General features: G+C 46.3%; 1 protein-coding gene across 1 annotated transcript in view; it reads right to left on the reverse strand.

Moving 5' to 3' along the window:
• Window positions 1-23,033, reverse strand: part of CDH13 (cadherin 13) — an 897,713-nt gene that overhangs the window by 60,358 nt on the left and 814,322 nt on the right. Inside the window, exons 9-10 of the mRNA XM_016197002.2 lie at window positions 22,703-22,885; window positions 17,032-17,285 (exon numbers count right to left, since the gene is read on the reverse strand). Coding sequence (XP_016052488.1) covers window positions 17,032-17,285; window positions 22,703-22,885 — 437 coding nt within the window. The remainder of the gene's footprint in view (window positions 1-17,031; window positions 17,286-22,702; window positions 22,886-23,033) is intronic.

Genomic DNA, 23,033 nt, shown 5'->3' on the forward strand with positions numbered 1-23,033 from the left:
TCAAATTATATACTTTAAATATGTGTAGTTTATTGAATATCAAGCACAGCTCTATAAAGCTGTTACAAAAAGAGAGGGGAAGTGGACAGGAGGAAATTAGAGGAGTTATGTGCTGAGGTTGGGGCACTTTCAGGGTGTAATGTGTCCTATGAAAAATACAGTAGGATGGGGGAGTGAGAAGAATTTGCATTTGAGGCAACCTGAGGATCAGATTGAAATAATTATTTAAAAAAATCCTCACCCGAGAAATGGAACTAACTTGCCAAAAGTGGACACTGGGAGCTGGAGTGGCCCCTAGAAATGTTGGGCCTCCATCCCCAACCCTCTGGCATTTGCATAAATCATGGGGAAGCCTTTGGTTTGCTCCAGGGCATGGAATCAGGACTTATCACAAGCTTATTTAGGTCTCAAGGGCAGGTAGGTCCCAGCTGACATTTGGATGTTGCCACCACAGTCAGTGACTCTTTGCTGAATGCATACAGGAATATTATTTTGATTTGTTGTCAGAAAAACCACTGCTGCCATTTTGAGTATTGACAACAGGAGGTGGGATGATGATGGATGGGCTGTCACTGGGGCTCAGATCGCCTTTCATCTGGTTGGCATGTTTCATAACACCTGTGTTTTGGGGGACATGTGTTGCAAGTTAGGCATTTAGCAAATGTTGGCTGATGGCTCGCTAAGGGGTGGGCATTGTACCAGGTGTCAAGGTGAAAACAGTGAATGCAACTCAGGCCCCTCTCAAATTGCTCACAGTGCAGAAAAGAACACAGCCAAATAAGACACCATCATATGGGAGGGTTGTACTGCAGGGGTTAGAAAACTATGGCCCACAGGCCAAATCTGGCCCTCTGCCTGCCTGTGTAAATAAAGTTTTATTGGAACACAGCCACACCTATTCGCTGATGTGACACCTTTCAACAACAGCAGAATTTAGTAGGTAAGACACACCGTGTGGTCTCCAAAGCTGACTTCTGCTCTAACAGAAGACTGCATGGAGTGAGAAGCTCTGAGTGAAGCAACGAGGTCAGGGTTACTGACCCTGCTTGCTAGGAAATCCAGCTCCCGGTGTTCCAAGCTAGTGGGCTCAGTCAGCAGTAAGCATCTCCTCATACTGGCTTTGTGGTTCTGCGGGAAGCAGAAGGGACCTCTGAGTAGCCTCTCCCCCCCCAGGAGGAAGTGAAATATAGATGCTTATGGCTCCTCATCAGATTTCTAAGGCAGGAGTACCCTGAGCACTTGGGTGACACCATCTCTGCCAACGTGGCCTCAGGGAGCCAGCAGAGCCAGGGTGCCTGGCCAGGGACACTGGCAGAGGGTGGGGAGAGAGGAGCATCTCCTTTCATCCTCTGAAGTCCAAAGGGAGGCTCAAGCCAAAGAAGAGCATCAACTGATAATTAAATAAAGGTATTTAATTAGCACTCATTCACAGGTTCTGATGAAAATCTTTGTCTAGGTTTTGGAAAGAGATATTAAATATTAACCTTTAAGGATTCATGATAAGCTAAAGTATGATTAAAAATTGGATTTGAAAATCACTTATTTACAATTAATTCATTACCTAAAATTTTATCAAGTACCTACTATGTGCTAGGCGCTGCTCAAAACCAATGTGGTCCCTGCTCTCAAGAGGCTTCTAGGCCAGGGAGGGGAGATAAGGCAGTGAACACATAGGCAGGAAAGTGCTGTCCGTCCTTGTTACATAGTTACAAAGTCATCCCCAACACTGATTAGCCAATATGAACTGCTGCTCCTGGGTGGAATGAAGGGCTAGGTTCCTGCGAGCCTCTGGTCACATTTTTCACCAACCAACCAACCAACCAACCAACCAACCAACCAACCAACCAACCAACTGATACATAACCATCAATCACTAGATACCTTGTTTTATTTTCTGTTTAAATACACCTTATTTAATATAGACTGTTGACTCATTACACTGAACGCACGGCCAATAGCACTCTAACTCAAGCCTGAACAAAGCTTAGCACATGAGTTTCCCCCCTAAGGCCCATCACAGCTTTCTTGTGCTCAGAACACCAGACAGCACTCCAGCACCACTCTTGGGGACCACTTTAAACAGCAAAATCGCCCACAAAAAGCACAAAAATGTGGAAAATGCGGCATCAAATCGACCACAAAAAGCACACTTGTCTACAGTATCAGGGTTGAGACAAGAAGGCAGAGCAAGGCCTCTTTTAACCTCAGCTGGAAACATGCATGTCGGGCAACTTGAGTTTCTTGCTGTTCTGCGCTTGTCTGCAAATGACCGTGGAAGCTCCACAAGTATTTGGGGTTACGAATCAATTTTAGCATGTAGGTGAATCTGAAAATACAGAATGCATGGATAATGAGGACCAACTGTGATTCAAAGCAGAGGCAATGATTTCTGTACAGCTCCTAGGTGGGGAAGACCCTTGAGGAAGGCCACGTGGCTGGAGAGAGAGAGCCAGGAGAGAGAATGGAGAGAGTCCGAGGGAGAGGCCAACCTAGAGGACGCGACATGGATAGTGCGTTACAAGGAGGCAAGCAGGGCAGAGGGAGGCCAGTTGGGGCCATTACTGTCATCGGGTGAGTGGCAAGTTGGCTTAGACCCAGTTTGTGTAGTGGAGTCGTAAAAAAGCATAGACTGAAGATGTAATTGGTGATGGACCTGCTAAGACTCATTGATGTGTTTTTCCAGTAACGAGACAATCTATGTTTTTAGTATTTGTGAAATATTTACTTTTTGAGCTAGATATGCTTAAGTTTTAGACGTTCAGGGTAAAATATCAAACAGAATCACTTGCCCACAGATGTTCTTTGGAAGCTGCTAAGGGAATGGCTCATCTGTGGGCATTCCATGAAGGATGCTCAGACGGTTGTCAGTGTGGGCTCCCAAAGCATCTATCTTTTCATGTTCTTCTCGAGGTCCTGTATTCCCTGGTCCTCCTGTCTTTACAGATTTCAAAAGAAGCCCCAGACACAAAGAATTCAAATGAATGTAGGACAGAGACAAACCTGACCCTCTGAACACTGACTCTCAGCTCATCTGATGAAAGAAAGGTACCACCTGGAACAGAATTTTAAAGAAATTTTATGGGAGCTTAAAAAGAAGCTATATATGCTACTGAGTGCAGATTAATAAAAAAAAAAATATTGTTTCTCCTCTTATAAAAGGAAGAAAGGTTTTCTTGTAAAAAAAAAAATTCTTTGCATAAATATATGTGAATTTGAATTCCATCACTTCTACTCACACACTATTCAGCCCTCAGCATATTTTGATACCCTGGTTCCTCATCTATGGGACAGAGATGACCACACCCACTTCTCGGAGCCCAGAGCAGTAATGAGCTAATGAGTGATCAGGTTTCTAGATATTATATTTAGTTACTTTTCACATTTTCACTTTCTATTTCCCTATGCTCCATTTTTCATTCATGGTTCCTATTCTTTTTTCCTAAACATTTTAAACATAATTATTTTATAATCTAGTATATATATTTTTTAATCCGTATTTCTCTTCCTTTTCTTTTGAGCCACAGTGTGCATTTCCATGGGTGAGGGGGCTACAGTTCACCCCATGTTTCTAACTCTTGCAGAGACGGCATCTACCTTCACCCAGTCCACCAGGATGCAGGCTCAGGCCTGGCACAGAGCATCTTAACTTCCACTCCCGCTCCTGAGCCAGGGTCACAGAACGTTTCTGCCCCACCCTTTAAACCTGCAGGGGAGATGGGCCTAAAGTGGAAAAGTGGCTTTCACGGTGTTGTGCTGGGTCACGAGCTGCATGCATCAGTAACATTGGTCCTGATATACTTAAAATTTTTGATATGTTGTTTACCATGAACTTTTGGGTTTATTTTAATTTTAAAAATATTGCATTAAAAGATGACCTATCTTGATGGCTGAGATTTGGGCTCTCCCTGGAAGGGTGGGCCTGAAGGGAGTGCCTCACTCACCTCACCAGAGGTCCAGCCTCCCCAGAACTTGGGGGCTGTGCTCCTTCTCTGCTCTGGGTGCCAAGAAGATCGACCTGGCCTCTGGCCCCTGCCATCTGTGCTTGATCTGAGACGGACACACTCTCAGTGCGGTAACTGCATGCAAATGATTGTCCCTCACACCATCAGCACCCAGCCTCACAGAGTGCCACGGGGGCAGCTGTGGCCTGCAAGTCTGCTGCAGAGTTGTCGCGGGCATTGTGGAAAACAAACAAACAAAAAGAGTTTGTTGTGGACGTTTGGTTTGTCATTTCTGTCTCCTGACCATCCTTCATCACTCCCATCTCCCTTTTGGAAAAACCCGTTTTGTGCAGTTTGGTGGTGGGAGGTAACAATCCACTCCCGTTCTTGCCCCTGACGCAGGCGTGGGTATGGGACCTGCTACTCAGCTCCAGCAAATCAGACACTGGGGGCGGGTGGAGCTCATGTTCGAGGCATGGGAAGTGTAACCTGAGAACCGGGACATGCCCTTCCGGTCCATACTGTCTCCCCTCTTGACTTCTAGTTGGTATCCCCTCGCTCACTTTTTCTCAGCTTATCCTGTGGGCCCCTGTCAATTCTATGATCTTCAAGATCAATCTAGTAAATTCTTGTTTTATTCCACATAATACAGCTAATGATGGTTTCTGTTGCATGCAGCCATGGGTCCAGACAGATTTTGTACTAGAAATAGAAACTCTTAATTGTAAACTCTGTTATGCTCGTAGGTAATTTTTTCATTTCAGCTCACTTCAGACATACAACCAGATCCTAAACTTGTTTGGCTGACAATCTTGCAAGTCATGGGTGTTATTTGCACAGCATCATATGCTTCGCAGAGAGCCTTAAAATATTGACAAATTTAATCCCAATGCCCAAACCAGAAACAGTTTTACTAGCAGAAAATATGACTATATTGCATGCACACTCCAGAAATATTGCAAAATCAAGCATACCTGTCCACCAAAAAGCCAAGCAACAAACCTTCAAAAATCAGTTGTTTAAATCTTATCTTTAATAATGGTTCGCATGTATCCATCTGCTCTGTCATCTCCGAGTACTTGCCTGCAGGCAAGCAAACAACAGATGATAATATTTAGGAACTTCTATCTGCTCCCTTCAGTTTTCCAGGAAGGAGGAAGAGGCTGCCCTCGCCGGATAGCAGCAGTGAGATACCTTGGGCTGGCTTGTGGACACCAGCAGGGTTCTCCAGGAGCAAAGGTGGAAAGCCATCAGCATTTTTGGGCGTCATGGCTATCTTCCACTGACATCCCTAATGGATGCTTCCATAGATTTCCTTGATGGTAAGTCTGTAACGCATGAAAACCATAGACTACAGGAAAAAAGTCCTTTCATTCTCAAAGAGCCACCTTTAGAGAGTAGCTACCTGTCATACTCTTTGCTAAGAGAGTTAATCACTTATTTAAATGCTTACTCTGTGCCAGGCACTGTGCTCCAAGCACTTTACTGACTTACCCAGTTTACCCTTCAGTGACTCTATAACCTAGGTATTATTTCCCCCACTTAACAAGTGAGGAAACTGAAGCACAGAGAAATTAAATGTCTGCCCAAGGTTACACATGTGGAAAATTAATTCCCTGCACATCCTGCCTCAGGGCTTTGCACTTGTCAGGGGATTTGCACTCAGGAAGTCTGGCTCTAGGCTGGCCATTAGAGTCGCTGGGTTATACGATTGTACTTCTCTTTGCAAGGCCACAGGAGACCAGGGGCCCTTCCTTTCCAGTGCAGCCCCCAGGGCAGCCCCGGAGACAAGACGGAGTCTCTGATGGAATGAAAAGCCAAGATCTGTTTCCTTTGCATCTGTCGAGAAAACACATCTTTCAAGCTTGAGCTTGTCTAATCTCCTATAAGTTTGGCAATACTGGGAAGCATTGCTCTCTCGGAGCAGAGGCACAGGGAGCAGGGCATGAAATAATCGAAGGGAGAACACCCTGTGACAGAGACGGCCAGGGAAAGCGTTTAGCACCATCAATGCGCAGCAGGTGTTGTCCAGCAGGAAAGGGCTTCTGTGCTGGGGGAAGGAAGGACATCCCTGGACACATCAGCAAGGCCTTTCCTGGCCCCTACCTAGCACTTCTCTCCCTGCTTTATTTTCTTTCTTTGTACCGATCACCTGTTACTATGCTATTTATTTCATTTTCTTTGTTTTCTCCCTCCCCCACTGGAACGTAATCTCCATGATGACAGATCTTTTTTAACTGTCTCTGCTACTGCTGTATCCCCAGTGCCTAGAAAAGGGCCGGGCATGTGACAGGTGCTTATCAAACATTTGTGGAATGAATGGATGATTCAATGATTGAAGAAGCAGCTTATCCCATCCTAACCCTAGTTCAAATCCAGAGGTTGTATTTCATATGCGGAGCCTCACAGAGGGCTCCAAGGCTGTTTAAAGCTATGTAAGCTCTGAGCTCATCATGAGGTTCCTGCCAACACTGCTGGAATATACAAGAAAACCTCTGAATTAAACATATGCAGGAGAACAGCAGTTTACGGTCTCATCACTTAGAAATACAAGCTTTGAGATGCCTTTGAAAAGCAAACTGGGAGCAGACGATGAAATGCATTTCTTGAATTACTTACATGACTCACTGACTACGGTTTCATCAGTTTCATTACCTGCATTAGTGCTAAAGACTCGATGGGCCCTTCATGAGACCCTGAGGCGAGTGGGTCGGCTGCCTGGTGTTGGTGACTGACAGACAAATTGAGATAATAAATCAGCGATTTTCCCAATCCGATTGACTTTGGGGCTGCAACCCTGAAGTGTGTGGCTTTCTCAATCAATGCTATATTGGTCATTTCTGTAGCAACCCTCATCTATTTCAAATGCCTTTATTAAAATTAAAAACAACAACAGCTAAGTAGATTTAACAGCTTGGAAAACACTGAGCAAGAAACAATAGTAACATTTGTCAATATTTTCTGTATTGGTTCAGAGAGTTAATTTCTCAGGCAGACAAGAATGACCATCATAATTATATTCAAATCTAACCAGTTTGAAACCACTCTTTCAATAATGAAAGTTTGGCCTATGGCAAAGTTATATAACAACATATGCAGTTGAATGTTAAAGCGGTGGTTGATTTGTAAAATAACCTTACAACTGCTTCTCCAAATGGTGAGCTGTTTTATATTAACCAAATAGAACACCTCTAATTGAGGTTAATAATAAAAATCTTCCATCTCTGGATCATTATAAAAGCCAGAATTCTATTTTTAGCCACTGAAGCTGTTAAATCTTTAAAAATCCAGTTGTTTAATTTATTACACCTTGTTTCCCACTGGCTTCTTCATAACAGAAAAACTGACCACTAAAAAGAAGAGCCAGCTGTATTAATATATTTGCATAAATAATTAAAAATTCTACAGCAGAGCAGGCAATGAAATGTATAGCCACCATAAACTTCCAACAAAGAACATCATTTTAATTAAAAATGACAAAGACACAATAATAAATAATTCATTTATATTTCAAGCTCTGTGTGTGCTGACTCAAGAAAGAAATAACCCATTAAAACAAACAAACCAGAAATGACCTCACCCCAAATCATCTTATTGAGGTCAGTAACCACATTTAATTAAGATGAAATGTTAATAATATATTTGAGTAGAGAGGCTTTTCTCTAAATTTCCCCAGGTAGAACTGTTATTATTTGGCCTTTAACTTCTGCTTAGAATGTAAAAGGTGGGAATCACCCCAAATTAAACTCTTAAATCTGGCTTTAAAATATATATATTTTTCAAAACAGGAGTTTGAAATCCTCCTTCCCTTCTCTCCCACAATAAATTGTTGGCTACTGTCCCTCTGTGTTTCTGAGAATGCCAATGAGGACAAAAATCTGAATTTTCAAGTAACTGATTTTTGCCAGTGACTTCCAGAGGTCTTAGAAGATACAGAATAAATGTCCGATAGCCGGCCCGTGATTTTTGCTCAATTTCCCATCATTTTTGTGTGATTTCCTTTGAATGGGCTCCAATATTAGATTACACAAGGCGTTAAAGAAAAGAGCTTGATGACTCACAGGAAGACTAGCAAAAACCGAAATTAGGTATTTTAACAGATCTTTTGGGACTGAATTTTCATCACTGCACATTGCAATCTGTACCAGTTTGAGCCCATGAATGAATTCCACCCCAGAGCCAAAGAGCCTCCATGACCAAGGAGGAGGGGTGGGACAGGGCTGTAAAGCCCCAAAGAAATCAGGACAAAGCAGGCTGCAGTTTCCAGAGATGAGGATCCGATCTGGATCTGACTCAGATATTCTGCGCTCAAAGAGGAGGCTCAGTTTGGATCAGGCTTTGGAGCAAGAGCCGGCTGATGGATTTGGCTCTTTCACGTAACTTTCATAGGCCTGGGAGGTCCAGTGAGAGGCCCGTCTGTCCTGCTCAGGCCCCAACCCTTGAACTGGTTTAAAACAAGGGCATATGCAAATATTTTCACGACTGGGAGACATGAGTCCATGTTTGAAGAAGAAAAATAATAGTAGTAGCAATAAACGACGTCTGTTTATGTACAAACATGTTTACACACAGACACCCCGGACCCAGCTGCCATTAATCCACACCATATCTATTTACTGAGCACCTCCATATGCCAGGGTCAGTGCTCACCTTGGGCTGTCTTAACACCTTCGCACCTCTGAGAATTTTCTGTTTCAGGCGGCCTCATCCCAAGTTATATTAAATATACTGAAATGTACCTACATGCAAATACATTTCCTCCCCCCGTAAAATTACTGAAATAATTTTTTAATTTTTGCTTTTGGAATTATTTGGCTACAAGGACTACTTCATTAATAATTTCCTATAATTTGGCAAATTTCTCTAGCGCATACTCAGATATTCTTGCAATGTAAGCTCTACAGATGGTTTGCGAATGTAAAGATATTTTCACAAATGTTAAATTTAACCTGCTACAGTTGTCATGGTGCTATGGACAGTTGATATTTATTCATTTCTATTTTGCTGTTTTCAAATTTTGGAGACAGTAGATTATGCATTCCAGTCCCTGACAGTTTTGTAGGCCCCTGGGAAGTCTGAAGGTCTCCCTGCTGGGCCTAATGCGCTTACTTAATTAAATGGTGCTGATGGGATTCTGGTGCTTTATCAGGGAAGGTGATAAACATGATTGTTACTCTCATAGAGCATGAAATTTAGCAGGAAGATGGACAATTAAGTCAGGGATAACAGTAAAGTGTTATGAGGGTTATACTAGATGTTCAGAAAGCCCTGGGAGTGGCGCCTGAAGGTCAGGGTGTTCCACTTATGAAGGTCATGCTAATCCACCATCGGAAGGGCACACAGGGGTGAAACCAGTGGTGGCCAATGAAGGACCAGGAGTTCTGGTCTTGGCCTCTGCATACCTCACTCGCAGATTTTCCTTCTATAAACTGAGGCTCAGGGAGGTTATACTTTCTCGTCAGCAAACAGGGAGACTGAGAATTTCTCATTTGCAGGATGGTTGTGAAAATTAAGTGACTTTGGCAACGGTGCTTTGGCAAACTTTTATATAAAAGTGTTAGGTATTTTAATCATAGTACTAGCAACATTATTATCATTCTTCCCAAAGTACGTCTCTGGGGGTTGTGGACATCTTGTCTAGCTTGGTCTGGACTCAAATCCAGGAGGCAGAGACCTGCACAGAGGCATGGGGGAAGCGGGGTTTCTGGGGAATTCAGGACTCTGGTGACAAGTGAGACCATAATGATGCTTGGAAACGAGCAGTTTCTGTTGTTTGGCTCTTTCCCCCCAGCTGAGGACCACTGGTTCTCAACTCTCCAAAGGAATAATTTCCTCCCTCCCTCCCTCCCTCCTCCCTCCCTCCCTCCCTCCCTTCCCTCCCTTCCCTCCCTTCCCTCCCTGCCTCCCCTGCCTCCCTCTGTCCCTCTCCCTTCTTTCCTGGGAGCAGTATCATTCGCTGCACCTACTCTTGCTCTTCTGGTTAGAGAAGCTCCCTGGAAGCTGGACGCAGAGGCCATTTCTTTTACCAGCGAATACACAGCATCCTGCAGTGTCAAGGCCACGTGGGTTCTAAGTAAGCACCATTAAATGAATCGAGTAAATGAATGAATGGACGATAATCCTTGTGCTTTTTTCAAACAGTTGTCTTTAGAAACACAAATATCTATTGTTTTGGTTGTGTAGAAATCTAATGTCATGGCATGTTTTCATGCTTTAAAATGTACCCATTATTTTTATTACATAGAAACTTCTAGCTACCTCACAATATCCATTCCTTTCTTCCTTAGTAAAGATATGACCGTATCTCCCAGCATCCCTTGCAGCTAGGTGTGGCCATGTGACTAACCTTGGTCAATGAGATTTAAAGTAAAAATGTGGTTGACTTCCAGGAGGTCTCCTTTAAAAAAAGGAGTCAACCTTTACCTCCCCCCATTCCCCTCCTGCTGCTGGAATGCAGATATAAGCTTGGAGCACCAGCCTCCTCTAGGCCATGAGGAAGAGGGCTCCAGCCTGGAGGAGGGAATGGTGAGCCCGGAGGAACCTGGGCCCCGACAGGTTTGTGGGACAGCCATACAAGCCCTGGACTGCGGCGCCTACTCAACACTTATTTTATGTGGGGGAAAAAAATAAACTTCTATCTTCTCTGAGCCGCCATCATTTTGAATGTTCCTCTTGTATTTACCAAACCCAGTGCTCACAGATACAGGCTGCTCGACACACGGCTCCCTAGATGAATGATCCTTTCCAAAATAATGCTGAGCAGTGATAGGTAATTTTACATGGGTAGGGCCAGTATTTTTCTTCCACACATATCTTCTACGTTCAGTATGGAGGCAGAAGGGTCTGCTGCAGAGCCGTTTACTACAGACCCTGGACAAGATGAGCTGTCTGAACAAATGTTCGGGGTAGAAATTGCTACTTGGTTGCCTTGACAGAAATACCCTGATCGTTAAGAGAATGAAACAGTCCTCTCAGGCCATTCAAGATTACTGAGCTCCTGGGTGCATCCCCACCCCCAAAGTAAGCAGATCAAAGATGCAAATGTTAGTCCCTGTTATGGAGAATGTTGGGCAAAGGCAGTTATGGCCATTTCAGCATAATTATCACTGAGCTGCTCTTTCGGACGATTGGCCAACCAGTTCGGTTGCACAAGTCTGCTCCTCACTAGAGACACTAATGCCACTGAGAAGTGGCTGGTCCCTGCCTTGTGTATGTGGAGGCCAGGCTGGGTCCTGAAGGTGGGAGCGAGTCTTGCGTCATTGTGTGTTGAGAGGCTGGGGTGTGAGAACCAGCTCTGCTTTAGGACATGCCGATATTTACATGACTTTGGAGCAGAGAACGACTTTCTAACCATGACATCAACCCAAATCATAGAGAAAATATTAATTTGATTGCCTAGGTATAAAAACCCCAAAGAATTCTTTATATGACAAAAATTATTCATATTAATACTTCTGTTCAAGCAAAGTATTTTCTGAAAATTCTTCAGAAAATTAATGATGCATTAAACAATTTAGCTACAAGCATACCCACTGACCTTTCTTATTTAATTGCCAACAGTTGGAAACTAAATGTCTAACAGTAAGGAAGTAAGTTCATGAGTATCTCCATGTAATAGAATAATAGATACTACTATTCAGCGATGAAAAATAATAACTATTTCTTGATATAGAAAGCTGCCCACCCTGCACTGGGAAGTAAAAAGAGCAGGTTTCAAAACAGGATGGCTGAGGGAGTCATTTTGGTAATAAATAAGAGAAGTACTCAGACGTGATCGAAGGAGATGCACCCAAGTTGTTAAAGGGGGATTTCCTTGGGTGGAATGATTACAGACCTTTTATTATCTTTTTTATTCTTAACTGCCTTTTCAAAAGTTTCCTCCATGAACTATATTCACTTTATAATAAGGATAAGAAGATCAAGTTATGAAAAAGAAGACTTTCACCTGTCACCAGGCCACTGCTGTCCCTTTTGATTTGGCTAAGAGCACAGAGCGACTGGCTTTGTAACACGTTTTAATAACACAAGCTTTTTAGTGAGAATATTCGCTCTGATGCCTGGACACCTCCTGTCTTTGGAGTTACAGGCTTCTTAGAGATCAAGGCGCCTTCTGCTGATTTTCATGTTCCCCGGTGAGATAAAAGCGTGCCTAACAGGGCCAGCAGTGGAATTGTTGTGCCGGAGACGTGCTTTTCATCACAGAAGACAGGACGCGGGCCAGGACCAGGAATTAGTTGGAAGTAACTTCCTAAGTTTTGTGGGGGCTGGGGCTGGGAAAGAGGTTTCCCGTCTTAGAGCAGAACCGGGCTGTCGGGATGCTGGTCAGGTGGAGGATTTCCAACTGTGCTAAAAAGCCTTGAGTGTCTGGTTAGTCATTTGAGATGAAAGGGGGTTACTGGAGCTGAGTCGCAGAAAATCTTGGAATGAGATAGATAAATAAACAGAGACGGGGGAGCGGGGTGGCAGAGAGACAGAGAGAGAGAGAGAAAGGAGGCGGGGGGGGGGGGGGGGGGGGAGGTGGGGCGGCAGCACAAAGAAGAGGGAAAGGCTGGGGAGAGGGAGGAGAGAAGGGGAGAGAGCGAGGAAGAACCGGAGACGGATGTGAACCGACGACCAGGGGACAGAGGGAAGGACGGACAGAGGGAGAAGATGCAGACACGGAGAGAGAGGGAGGGGGAAAGGCAGAGGGAATAGAGATACAGAGGAGACCAAAAAAATAAAATAAAATAAAATAAAAATGGAGAGAGCAAAGGATATACCCAGAGAAACAGGCAGAGAGAGAGACACGCAGAGAAAGACCCGTGGACACGCACAGAGCCACGAACAGGCGGGGACCGCGATCACCGGCGTGACTCAGCCCAGCGCAGCGCTGCTGCCCAGAACCAAGCCCCTTCGGGGCCGGTGGCTGCACCCACCTGCGAGTGCGTGTGGCTTTGTCGGCTGGGCTCAGAGCTCGCTTCGAGATCACAATAAGGTTCTCAGTGTAAATTTCTTCCCTCTTTCAATGCCTGATCCCCGGAGAATCATTAATTAAGCAACACCACCACCACCACTCGCAAGAACATTGTGTCTTTTTGAGAATTCCGGGGAGCCAAGAGCAGATTATCAGAAAACCGTGTCCCAGCCTGGCCCCTCCCTGCAGCCCTGCTCACCCTCTGCACACACAGCCCCCCAGGGACAGTGCTTCTCAACATACAGGATCAAAGACTGCAAATAATTAATGAGCCTTTTCTCCCAGAAGGGTTCCCGTGACAATAGCTCAACCTGTCAGTGATGTTATCCCTGCTTTTGATGAGCTCAGAACCAGCACCAAGAGAGGAAGGGGGAGGGGTGGGGAGAGGGAAGCGGGGAGGGGAGGCCCAGTTAGCGCCAAGCTGGGGAAGGGTCACTTCCAGCAACTCTGGATCCCAGCAGGAAGGAATATGTCTGGGGAGTCAGGCCAGAGCGAGAAATGTGTGCCCCCCGCCCCCCCACATTTACTTTTCTTCAAGGTTGGAAAAGGATTTGTCCAGACACCGCTCAGCCAGACCAATTTGTAAACGCTAGGACTCGCAGGCACACCAGCTGCAGAGAAACACTCGGCTCTATGTTGAGAGGATTCACAGAACTGAACTTGGTCACAGTGGCTCTCTGTGGTTCCTGGAGACTTAGCATCCATTCCCGTCTTCTGGGAAGAGCCTCCTGCATTCATTTGGGAAACCACCACTCCAGGCCGTCACGGTCAGAGGCTGGGGTCCATGGTGGGCTCACGTACCAGGACTAGCCCACAGGCCCTTCCACCCTCCTGCTCTTCTGTTTGGTTCAGAGATGGACATGTGTCCCAGTTGGCTCAGTGAGATCCAGACCGGGCCCTTGGGCTACTCCTACTGACAGGGAACGGTCTCTTTCTGCTGGGAGGATCCAGGAACTGTATTGTTGGTCGTCTCATCCTTCCACAGCCATACAGATCCGGCTGACGATGAAGCCACCCAGGGAGGAGCAGATCCAAGAGGTGGAGAAAGAATGTATTCTGAGCACCCGAATTCTCACACTGAATGCCCTAGTCCCATGGACTTTTCAATTATGTGGGCCAATACATGCATTCTTGGCATAGGTCACCCTGAGATGGGTCCTGGCAACTTGTGCCTGACTGAGGCTCACATCGGTGATGACCGACTATAGACACACGAAGCTCTTCAGCTCTTTCTACATTATGGCTTTTTACCACAAGTCCCACCTCAAGTAACTTACAAATTGTTTCTCTGACCGTTTCTCACACAGCGGGTGCCACTGACATTCTACTCATGATAGAACGGGAACCCCTGTACCCCAGTCCCAGTAACTGGGTCTTTGTTCTTCCTGTCTCACATTCTGTCCTTGATGCCCCTCAAAGTCTTGGCTTCTGCCAAGGCTGGAATCCGGTCCCCTGACTCAGCTTGCTGGGGCTGCTTTCTGTGTCCCATTACTGCACTCCACACACCACATTCCACTGCCAGACAGACAGCCCCCCCTTCTCAATCAGTTCCCCATGGTGGCGGGCAGCCGCAGCTTCAAGCATCACCTCTGTTGACTGTCAAGGTGCCCTGAGTCAGGAGGCTCATGACTCCAGCTTAGGCAAAGCAGACTCGCCCCTGGATGTGTGAACCAGGGGCCGAGTGACACTGAAAAATGGCTGGCTGTGGTTTGTTCTCTGGTGAGATTCTGACATGTCAGCCGTAGTTCCCATTACCCAGAGACTCCACAACGCCCCATGCAACCTCGGGCCTGGTTCTAAACGTATTTTTCAATTCTGTAAACTATCTGTGGAAGCTCCCAATGAATTCCCCCTTTGTCTGAGTCAGCCAAAGCTGGTCTTAAACAAGCAATCCCGACAGAACCACCTGTCCTGCCTTAGTGGGATCTCTCTTCCCAGGCACATGTATCTGCCCTTTCCCTTCCCATTAACACTTTCATGCTTGGCAACACCCCAGTTACATAGCAATGGCAGAGTCCCAGGTTTAGCAATATCAACCCGTTTACATTCATTTTCTCTCTCTTCCACTTCCTATTGTTGAAGTCCAAAATGTCCAAAATTTATAAAGAACTACACAACTCAACACCAAAAAATCCAAGTAATCCAATTAAAATATGGGCAAAGGACCTGAGTAGACTCTTGTCCAAAGAGGATAAACAGATGAACAACAGACATATGGAAAGATGCTCAACGTCACCAATCATCAGAAAAATGCAAATTAAAACCACAATGAGATATCACTTCACATCTGTCAGAACGGCTGCCATCAATAAATCCACAAACAACAAGTGTTGGCAAGGATGTGGAGAAAAGGGAGCCCTCATGAACTGTTAGTGGGAATGTAGATTGCTGCAGCCACTGTGGAAAACAGTATGGAATTTCCTTAAAAAATTCAAAATGGAACTGCACTGTAACCCAGCAATTCCACTTCTGGAAATATATCTGAAGAATCCTGAAACACTAATTTGAAAGAATATATGTACCCCTATGTTTACTGCAGTGTTATTTGCAATAGCTAAGATTTCGAAGCAGCCCTAGTGCCCATCGGTAGATGAGTGGGTAAAAAAGCTGTGGTGCATTTACAGAACAAAATACTACTCGGCCACAAAAAAGAAGGAAATCTTACCTTTTCAGCATCATGGATGGACCTGGAGGGTATTATGCTAAGTGAAATAAGCCAGCCACAGAAAGCCAAATACCATACGATTTCAGTTATATGTGGAATCTAATGAGCAAAGTAAACAAACAAAGTAGAAAGAGATTCATAGATACAGAAAACTGACTGACAGCTGTCAGAGGGTTAGGGAGTTTGGGGGACCAGGTGAAAACGTGAAGGGATTAAGCAAAAACCCTCTCCTAGACACAGACTGCAGTATGGTGATTACCAGAGGGAAAGGGGGCCAGGGGAGATAGAAGAAGGTAAAGGGGGGTAAATGGTGATGGAAAGAGATGACTTTGGATTGGGAACACACAATACAATATACAGATGATGTATTGTACAATTGTACACTTGAAACCTATATAGTTTTATTAACCAATGTCACCCCAATAAGTTCAATAAAATTTTTTAAAAATCTCCCTTTGGGATTGAAAAGTAATTTCCACTGCTTGTCTGCCAGCTTGTTCCACGGTGAAGGGGCTGATGTGGAGACCGTGGTGCATTTTCAGGTGTTTCAAATCAGGAAACTAAGACACATGTTTATTAAAAGTGTGTCTAATACTTGATTATCTGTACCTCAGATGAGAAGATTAGATTTTGAAAGAGAAAGATTAATAACTTTCTTTTGCAGAGATAAGCGTGCACTTGGACCTGCCTGCTGATTGTTTATTGTGAAACAATGTACCAATGAGGGCATCTGTCTTCGCTCGCATTAGATGCTCTGTGGATAATGATCCTTTAATTAAATCTTGTCATGAAAATTCCTTCTTTCTAAGCACTTTTTGAAGACTTCTTTTTTTGGGGGCCTGCCATTCATTAGTGGAAAACCCAACCCTGATGGTCCATTTCTAAATACCAGGCAACGCCTGCCCCTTCCGCTTCTGACAGGGCAGAGTTCATAGAAGTTAGCAGAGCACAGACTTCACAAACTGTCCTGTTTTCATCCTGACTCCTCTCCTGTGAAGCTGGGCAGCCTTGAGCAAGTTACTGAACCTCTCTGAATTCATACAACCCACATCTGTACATGGGGTTCGCCAAGGCCTTTGCCATAAAGTTGTGGTAACAATAAAGTAGGCCAAATGTCTCAGATTCTCGGGGCCACCTATGGCGGCTCCTTTCTCTCTCCCTGACAAGACTGCGCTCAGTGCTGGCAGACACCTCTGGTCATTTGGAAACACAGCCCTGAAGCCACTCTCCTTCCGGGCTGGTCTGCAACTGGGAATCAGGTGCAGGGGCAGTGTCCCCACTTAGCAAGCCTTGTCCCCTGGGGCCTTTAGCTGCCAACTCTTACGACACATACCTCCCACTCACCTGGATCATTAACAAGTTTAATTTAATGGTAGTTTGCTTCTGACAACCAGCTCTTGACACCAGAAAAGAAAAGTGACTCGTGCCTGCCTCCTGTCTCTCCTTACAGGGAGCCGGGGCCGCTCACCCACCTGATGGTTTGATGCTGCAGGGAGTCGGGGTCTGTGGCGTTCACTGTCAACAGCACGCTGCCCACGGAGATGTTCTCCTGCCTTGTCACCATCATGGGGTCGGGGTAGAAAACTGGCCCCTCGTTGACATCGAGGACGGTAACGTGCACGGTTGCCGTGGAGCTGGGGCCGTAGGAGACATCGGGTACGAGCGGGTCTTCGTTTTCCACTTTGATCAGCAGGGTGTGGAAGGCGGAAATCTCATAGTCTAGAGGCTGGAAGGCAAGAGGGGGGAGAGGGGCTCAGCGTGCGTGTGTGTGTGTGTGTGTGTGTCCCACAAAGGGCAGACACTTTTGCATAAAGTCCCTCTGACATTCCACAGGCAGAGGTGGATATTCAGGGATGGATCCAGGTTTTCTGGGCTAAGTTTTATGCAATTTGGGGTCCTCTTTTTTTTTTAATCCTCACCTGAGGATATTCTTTTCCATTGCTTTTCAGAGACAGTAGAAGGGAGACAGAGAAACAGTGATGTGAGAGATTGGTTGTTGCCCGCATGCGCCCCAACCAGGCTCAGGGGATCGAGCCTGCAACCGAAGTATGTGCCCTTGGCAGGAATCAAACCCGGGACCCTTCAGTCCGAGGGCTGACGCTCTAACCACTGAGCCAAACAGGCTAGGGCAGGGGTCCTTTTTAAGAAAAAGAATATGAAACATACAGATAGAAAATAAGGTATGAAAGTTGTTATTCTTTTTAGATTGAGAAAGGAATTACAGCACATCACTTACGTAAGGAACCTCAGAGATCTGGGGCCTCTCTTCTAAGATCTCTTTGGGTGAATTGCTGGCAACACTGATGTTAAAAGGCTTCCTACAAGTAACCTGTAACTCCACAACTGCGACACTTGTGGGGGCTCAGGTGAGCAAGGGACCCTGACGCCTGAGCCTCATCAGCTTCACGGTAACCCTGCCTGTCACCGTGGAGATCCAATGGGAAAGGCAAACCCAGGTTTAACATGTCCCACTCACTCGCCACGCGGTCTAAGGGCTGGGTTTCTATAGCACTTACAGTAGAGGCTCTCCCTGCCCGGGTGCGCATTTTCCACTAGGGTGTCATGAAGGGAAAAGAATCTGAGAGGCCGAGATCCTGGGGTTAAGCCGCTGGGCCCTTTCCCCCTGAGGGCATTTGAAAATATGTGGGGCACAGCTAGTGTGGCTCAGTGATTGAGCATCGACCTATGATCTGGGAGATCTCGGTTCGATTCCTGGTCAGGGCACATGCCCAGGTTGCGGGCTCGATCCCCAGTGTGGGGTGCACAGGAGGCAGTGGATCAATGACTCTCATCATTGATGTTTCTCTCTCTCTCCCTCTCCCTTCCTCTCGCTGAAATCAAGAGAGACATATTAAGAAAAAAAGAAAGAAAATATGTGGGGGCATGAATCGGGGGCTCTCTGGACATATACTGGGCAGGGCAGTGATATCGGACACACAGCCATGTCCAGGACAGTCCAACACAATGGTGGATTGTCCTGCTCTCAGGGCCAGGGAGCAGCCTTGATGAGACAGTACTGCCTGTCATACCAGGTGCTGTTTCCACATGTGATGTGACTGTAACCCAGTCCTCCGCCCGCCTCGGCTGCTGTTCATGCTGAAGCAGTGGCCTTAGGTGAAAGCACCATCTTCACTCCCAAATACAAGAGGGGTCAGGGTCAAGTCCTGGACCTGATGTTAATAACAATAGGACTAATAGGAACATGGGCAGGTCACTGCACCTCGCCGAGTCTCAGCTTTCCCATAATAAAGTCCTGGCACAAAGGACTGTCGTAAAGATTAAGGGAGATGATACATGTTGGATGTTCCATGCAGAGATTGGGCTAGAGTCTGATATGATAACAGGCTGCTAAGATGGTGAGAAAGAAGAATGTGGAATTGAAACAGCTGGGGAGCCACTGCCCTCCTGCCTGGTTTTCATGTATGTTCCCCGGCCCGCGTTCTGTAAGCAGAATGCTGGCTGTGGAGTAATCGAGGTGTGAACAAAGCCACCGAGAGAGGGAGCAGACAGAGAGAACAAGCCACTCAGTGACAGCTGGCTTTCTGGCGAGCAGAACCTCTCTGGTGTTCACTTCCATTTGCACAACTCGGAGGGTAATAGTTCCCCTTGTACGATGCCCGGGCCTGTCCAGCCGGAGCCTGTGAAGCGCTGGGTCTCTGCTCCAGTCCCTCCCGCCGCCTGCCCTGGGTCATGTCAGGCTAAGAAGCCCTCTGTTGTCTTGGGCCTCTGACCCTATTGATATGACTTGCCTGGTGTCTGCGTCACGGATGGGAGGAAATCGAAAACACAGTAAAGTTGCAGATTCAATTCAATTAATATTTTATCAAGTGTCAGGAGAGGGTGCAAGGGCCGTAAAAGCTGGCCCACGCGGGAAGGCGAGGGGGCTGGGGCTTGCGGTCTGGAAGCGGGAGGATCTGGAAGTGAACCAACAGCCATTTTAAGTATGACAGGTTTGGGGATCTAGGGTGCCTGCTTACTATGCTTCCCTCTCCTCCGAGGACAAAAGAGCACAGACCTAAGGTGCCGGGTGTATTATATTCTGCTGAAAGAGTAACTCTTGACATTTTGAAATAGGGTTACAAAGCGACTAAGGGCGCTTCTGACCAGAAGGTTTTACCGAGGAAACAGGTGCTCATTTGCCAGAAGCAGCAGGAGTTGGTCCTGTAGGGAGGCAGGGCTCCCCCGCGAACCATACAATCCTGAGACTCTAGTTCTTCACTGCGCTGCCTGCTGACTGGTGAGGGCAGAACTGCTAACGGCTGGCTGCCCTACGGTCATGCCCACAGCCCTTCTCCCTTACCCACCTCTTACTGCAAAGGCCTTCCCTGCAGCTGACGGTGGACATGTGTCATCTGGCCAATGACATATCATGGAAAATTGTCTGGGTGACCCGTGGAAAAAAATATTTTCTTCCCTAATGAGAGGATAAGGGCACATGAGAGCTAGTTCTCTTCTTCTCTCCCTCTCTCTCTCTCTCTCTCTCTCTCTCTCTCTTTCTCTCTCTCTCTCACCTGGTTGCCTCCTTGCTTCTTGTCTTGCACCACAGCACTGGGAGCATGTGATGCCTGGGGCTTTGGGAGCTATTTTACGTCCATGAGGAAAAAGCCTGAAGCATCTGCATTGCTCCCTGCTGGCCCTCTGACACCTTGAGTTGCCAGCCAATCCTAGACTGCCCTACCTTCGTTTAGTGATAGAGATCATTACATTTTCTTTATTACTTAAGTCACTCTCAGCCTGGCATTCTGTTACTTGCAGCTGAAAGCATCCCTACCTAATGCACCAGGCTGTTGGCAAAGTGGAGAGCATGGGAGCGTGGCCAGGTCTGCCTCTAGAAGGCTGGCCTGGGGTTCGGACCTGGGTATGCTGAGAAGCAGGGAGAGCTCAGGCCTTTGTAGGGATTCCTGTGGCAGGCAGCTGAAGGGAGGGGAGTCTCCATCCTAATTCTGAAGCACAGGAAGTCCACTCCCTAGAAAACCCGAAGCCCAGGCAGACCCTGGGCTCCATGGGCACCTCCTCCTCAGGAGTCTGCGGGTGGAAACTTCCCATTCTACGGCAGCACTCATCCAAAGGCTGTGCTCTGTGAGCACCAGCGTCACCTGGAGCACCTCTCCATGTTCTGATTCAGCATGTGTGGTGTGGTGTGGCCTGCATTTTAACTAGTATTCCAGGTGATTCTTCTGTATGCTAACATTTTAGACACATAGCATTGTGCAAACACAAACACAAACACATGCGGGAGAACTGTGCTCTTCCAGGATTCGGAGAGGTGATGTATATTTACTCAAGCTTTGTGTTCCAGAGCAGGCCTGGAAAACTGCCTGGCAGCTTTTATAGATGTAAGGCCAGCCGAAGAGGAGAGTCAGTGGCTGTGTTATTTTATGACTTTCACAGCTTTGAAACTGCAGCAGTGGGTGCAGAAGGGTGGTGTGAGGATCCTCTGACAACTCTGCCATTGCCTGTGTTATTAGGGGAGGAAGAACTGGGAGGACCCAGAGGCTGCTCTTTCCAGGCAAACATTTGAGGTTCATTTGGGATGAAGTGCCAAAAAGGGGAGCTTGGGAGGAACCCAGAGCCCTCATGCTCTGGAGCAGGCTGGAAGCTCTCCAAGATCTCTATTCTCAATGGCTTCTGCCCCCAGGGGCATTGAGGAACTTTGTGGCTATAGTTGTTTACATGGCCCCATGCTATGCTGAATAGTGACCCCCAAATATGTCTACCATTCTAATCCCTGGAACCTGTGAATATGTTACCTGAGATGGCAAAAGGGACTTTGCAGATGTGATTGAGCTAAGGACCTTAGGATGGAGAGATGATCCTGGGTTATCCAGGTGGGCCCAGTGTTATCACAGGGTCTTTAGAAGAGGGAGGCAGGCAAGTCAAAGGAAGAATTAGATGTGACGATGGAAGCAGAGGGTCAGAGAGAGAGAGATGAAGATGCTGTGCTGATGGCTCTGAAGATGGAGCTAGGGGCCATGGGCCAAGGAGTGCAGGTGGCTGCAGAAGCTGGAAAGGGCGAGGAAATCGATTCTCCCCTAGAGCCTCCAGAAGGAACCAGCCTTGCAACTTGAGCCCTGTGAAACTGATTTTGGAGATCGGGCCCCCAAAAGCCTAAGAATACCTTTGTGTTTTTTTAAGTCACCAAGTTTGTGGTCATTTGTTACAACAGGCTCAGGTTTCCTGTTTCATACACAGGCTCTAACACCTGCAACTGTTCTAAATGTGTTTACGTATTAGCTCAGGAATTCCTCACAACAGCCCGGAGAGGTGGGTGGTATTATCACCCTCATTTTACACTTGAGGAAACTGAGGCACAGAACACACAGTTAAGTGTCCTGGCCAAGGGTATCCAGGGAGTAGGTAGCAATGTTTCTGCTTTGTTCACGGTTACAATTACTATAAATACGATTATTCCCTGCTTGTGAGGTGAATGGCTTCACCCACCAGAAAAGATGCTGTTCCAGTGAATGTCCTGGTCTGGCAGAAGCCCTTTCCAGAACTTCCCAGAGAGTGGAAGCGTGTGAAAATCCTTCTTCTAGGACAGCGAGACCACCAGTGCGTTCTGCAGCCACCACCCTCCCGCCCAGTGTTTCTGGAGCACTTGCAGGAGCCGAGGGCTTGACATTCCTTATCCCAGTTTCTCCTCATTACAGCTGCGACCAGAGAGGGTCAGCCGCTGGGCAGCAGTGCTCACTCACAGGAGGTTTCACACCAAGAATTAGCCTGTGGCCGTAATTATCTCCTGTTTTTGAGTGAATAACTAAGACTCTGCTAAGGAGATTAAGAAGAAGTGTAATAATGCCCATTTCGAGCACAGGTCTTTAAAAAACCTTCACATATTCTATTTTTGCATATCTCTGATAATTCATTATTAAACACATGGGAAATCTCATTTAAAATTTAAGTTTGGATTTTTTAAGGTTACAGAGAAGTCTGAGTTTTCTGGAACCTGCAAAAAAAGGTTGGTTTTATGGCAGTGAGGATACGAGTACACCCTTAAGCCATGAGGCTTTTTCTTTTTAATTTCAGGAGGGAGAGACTAGGGCTGATTTATCCTGGACATTCCCCACGCAGTGAGGCAATGAGCCCCATCCTGGGCCTGCAGAGCTCAGGCATAGAGGGAGGAGCAGTTGGGAGCATTCCTACCTTGACGACAGAAAGCATCCCCTCATTGTTTTGAGGGTTGGTGTGGATTTCGAAGCTCTGGCCAGGGTTTCCATTGATGATGGTGTAGGCAGCCCTCCAGGCGCCTGTGGTGGGGTCATCCTTGTCTTCAACTGTCAAGTTGACAATAACTCCCACGGCTCCTTCCTCAACTGTGGCTTGAAACTGCAAATGAAGCAGACGGTTACTGTCACTATTTTGAAAAAACATCGGAAAGACCATTTCCGGAGCTCTTAACCATATATGCATGGTATTGGGTACATTACCATATCATCTCATTTAATAATAAATAATGACATAGGAAGATTATGAT

Source organism: Miniopterus natalensis, chromosome 18 (genome assembly GCF_054644295.1).
Source record: "Miniopterus natalensis isolate mMinNat1 chromosome 18, mMinNat1.hap1, whole genome shotgun sequence".
NCBI classification, from domain to species: Eukaryota; Metazoa; Chordata; class Mammalia; order Chiroptera; family Miniopteridae; genus Miniopterus; species Miniopterus natalensis.